The following is a 1,633-nucleotide window of genomic DNA, read 5'->3' as shown; positions in this document are numbered from 1 at the left end:
ATCCTAATCCCACACGGTATATGACCACCACACCACCCTCATTTCAATATGAACTACACTTTATTAGATTGAATCTCAACAACGCCAAAAAGAAATAAACAAAGAACCGAATCATATCATATAAGCATTTTCTACAGAGATTGAAAGTTAAAACAAACCCACATACCTTTTTTCTTAGTGAATGCAGACTATTGAGTAGCACCACAACAGGCAGGTGGGCTCCATAGCTTTTTCCGTACTTAGCTGTACCTTTACATTGTACACGATACTTTTCTTCTTCTTCTTCCTTCCTCCACTTTCCTCTGTTTTCCATTATATATTCCCCAAATGCTCCTCCCATTTTCTCATTCCTTTCTTCTTGTCCTTCCTGATTTAGATATACCCATTTCCATTGGCGTTTTCACCTTTCCATTCCTTAATTCTTTCTCCCAACACATGACAGATTCCACATGGAGAGTCCCGATTTCTCCCCGCCTCACGCCGACGCATCCAGACCCTCCTTAGGGTTTCCCCTCGGCACTGCTCTTCTCCTTCTCGTTATCTTCACCTTGAGCGGAATCTTCTCTTGCTGCTATCACTGGGATAAACTCAGATCCCTCCGCCGTTCCGCTTCCCAACCCCTACATGATGACGATCTTCACCTCCGATCATCTCCCTCCAAATCTAACCCTACTTCCCAGGTAATTTCACCGATCCTTGATCGGTTACTTTTATTTTCTACTTTTGATTTCTGAAAGCCTGAAACGATTAATTGATTTTTCTGGATCAGGATTTGGAGAAGAATCAGAGAGAGAGCTTGTCGGTGTTGATGCCTGGGGATTCTATTCCGAAGTTTATTGCGATGCCGTGCCCCAGGGAGCCGCCGCGGGCGGAGATGATTGAGGTGAAAGTGGAGAAGCCGCCGAAGCCGCTGAGGATTGCGGTTCCTTTCTATTAGCAGATTCAGATTCACCATTGATTGATCTGTGTACATAGTAGAAGCAAATGAATTCTTTTCAGTTTCATCTGTTATGTTTCCTTGAGAAGGGGAATTTCAAGGGCTTCGAATTTCATTGTGTATATTTCACAAAGCGTTCCTCACCAAGTTTCGTCTCTGCCTCTGGGCAGTTACAAACTTACGGCGGAAAAACAGAGCATAAATATGAATTAGAAGCAATTTAATTTTTTATTAACGTTTTGAGCATTTTAATCATCTTTTAATGTTTAACGAAATGAATTGTGAAATCAATTCGAAACAGAGTACTAACCAACCCAGTTTAGAAAACATTTGGTAATTAATATGCCATTTATTACTTCATTGAAGTTTCATCAGGAAATTAACTTCGATGCAGCAGCTCATATGCACCATCTTTTGTGTATCCCAAATTCAGGTGACAATTTGATTTCTTTTTATTTTTTTTTTAATTTTTGTGATAAAGAGGAGGGGAGTATGGTGGTTTATTCAGGACAACTAATCATTTCTCTTGAACTACACTAAGAAAAAGTAATAAACTAGATTTTAAAAAATGGTTATAAGACATAAGGTTTTGTTTTATCTAGAAAAATCAATTTTTATCTAGAAAAATCAATAAAAGTAGTTGATTTGAACATTTTGTCCTTTCTGTTTAGGATTCGAATTCGAATGGTTACCATT

At 38.7% G+C, this 1,633-nt stretch overlaps 1 protein-coding gene across 1 annotated transcript; it reads left to right on the top strand.

Moving 5' to 3' along the window:
• Nucleotides 1–312: 312 nt before the first annotated feature.
• On the top strand, nt 313–1,183 carry LOC120072822 (uncharacterized protein At5g65660-like). Its single transcript, XM_039025334.1, has 2 exons — nt 313–680; nt 770–1,183. The coding sequence occupies exons 1-2, from the start codon at nt 450–452 to the stop codon at nt 935–937; spliced, it is 399 nt and encodes a 132-aa protein (XP_038881262.1). The 5' UTR covers nt 313–449; the 3' UTR covers nt 938–1,183.
• Nucleotides 1,184–1,633: the final 450 nt, after the last annotated feature.

Source organism: Benincasa hispida, chromosome 3, assembly GCF_009727055.1.
Source record: "Benincasa hispida cultivar B227 chromosome 3, ASM972705v1, whole genome shotgun sequence".
Lineage (NCBI taxonomy): Eukaryota > Viridiplantae > Streptophyta > Magnoliopsida > Cucurbitales > Cucurbitaceae > Benincasa > Benincasa hispida.
This window is presented reverse-complemented; position numbering and strand designations above follow the sequence as displayed.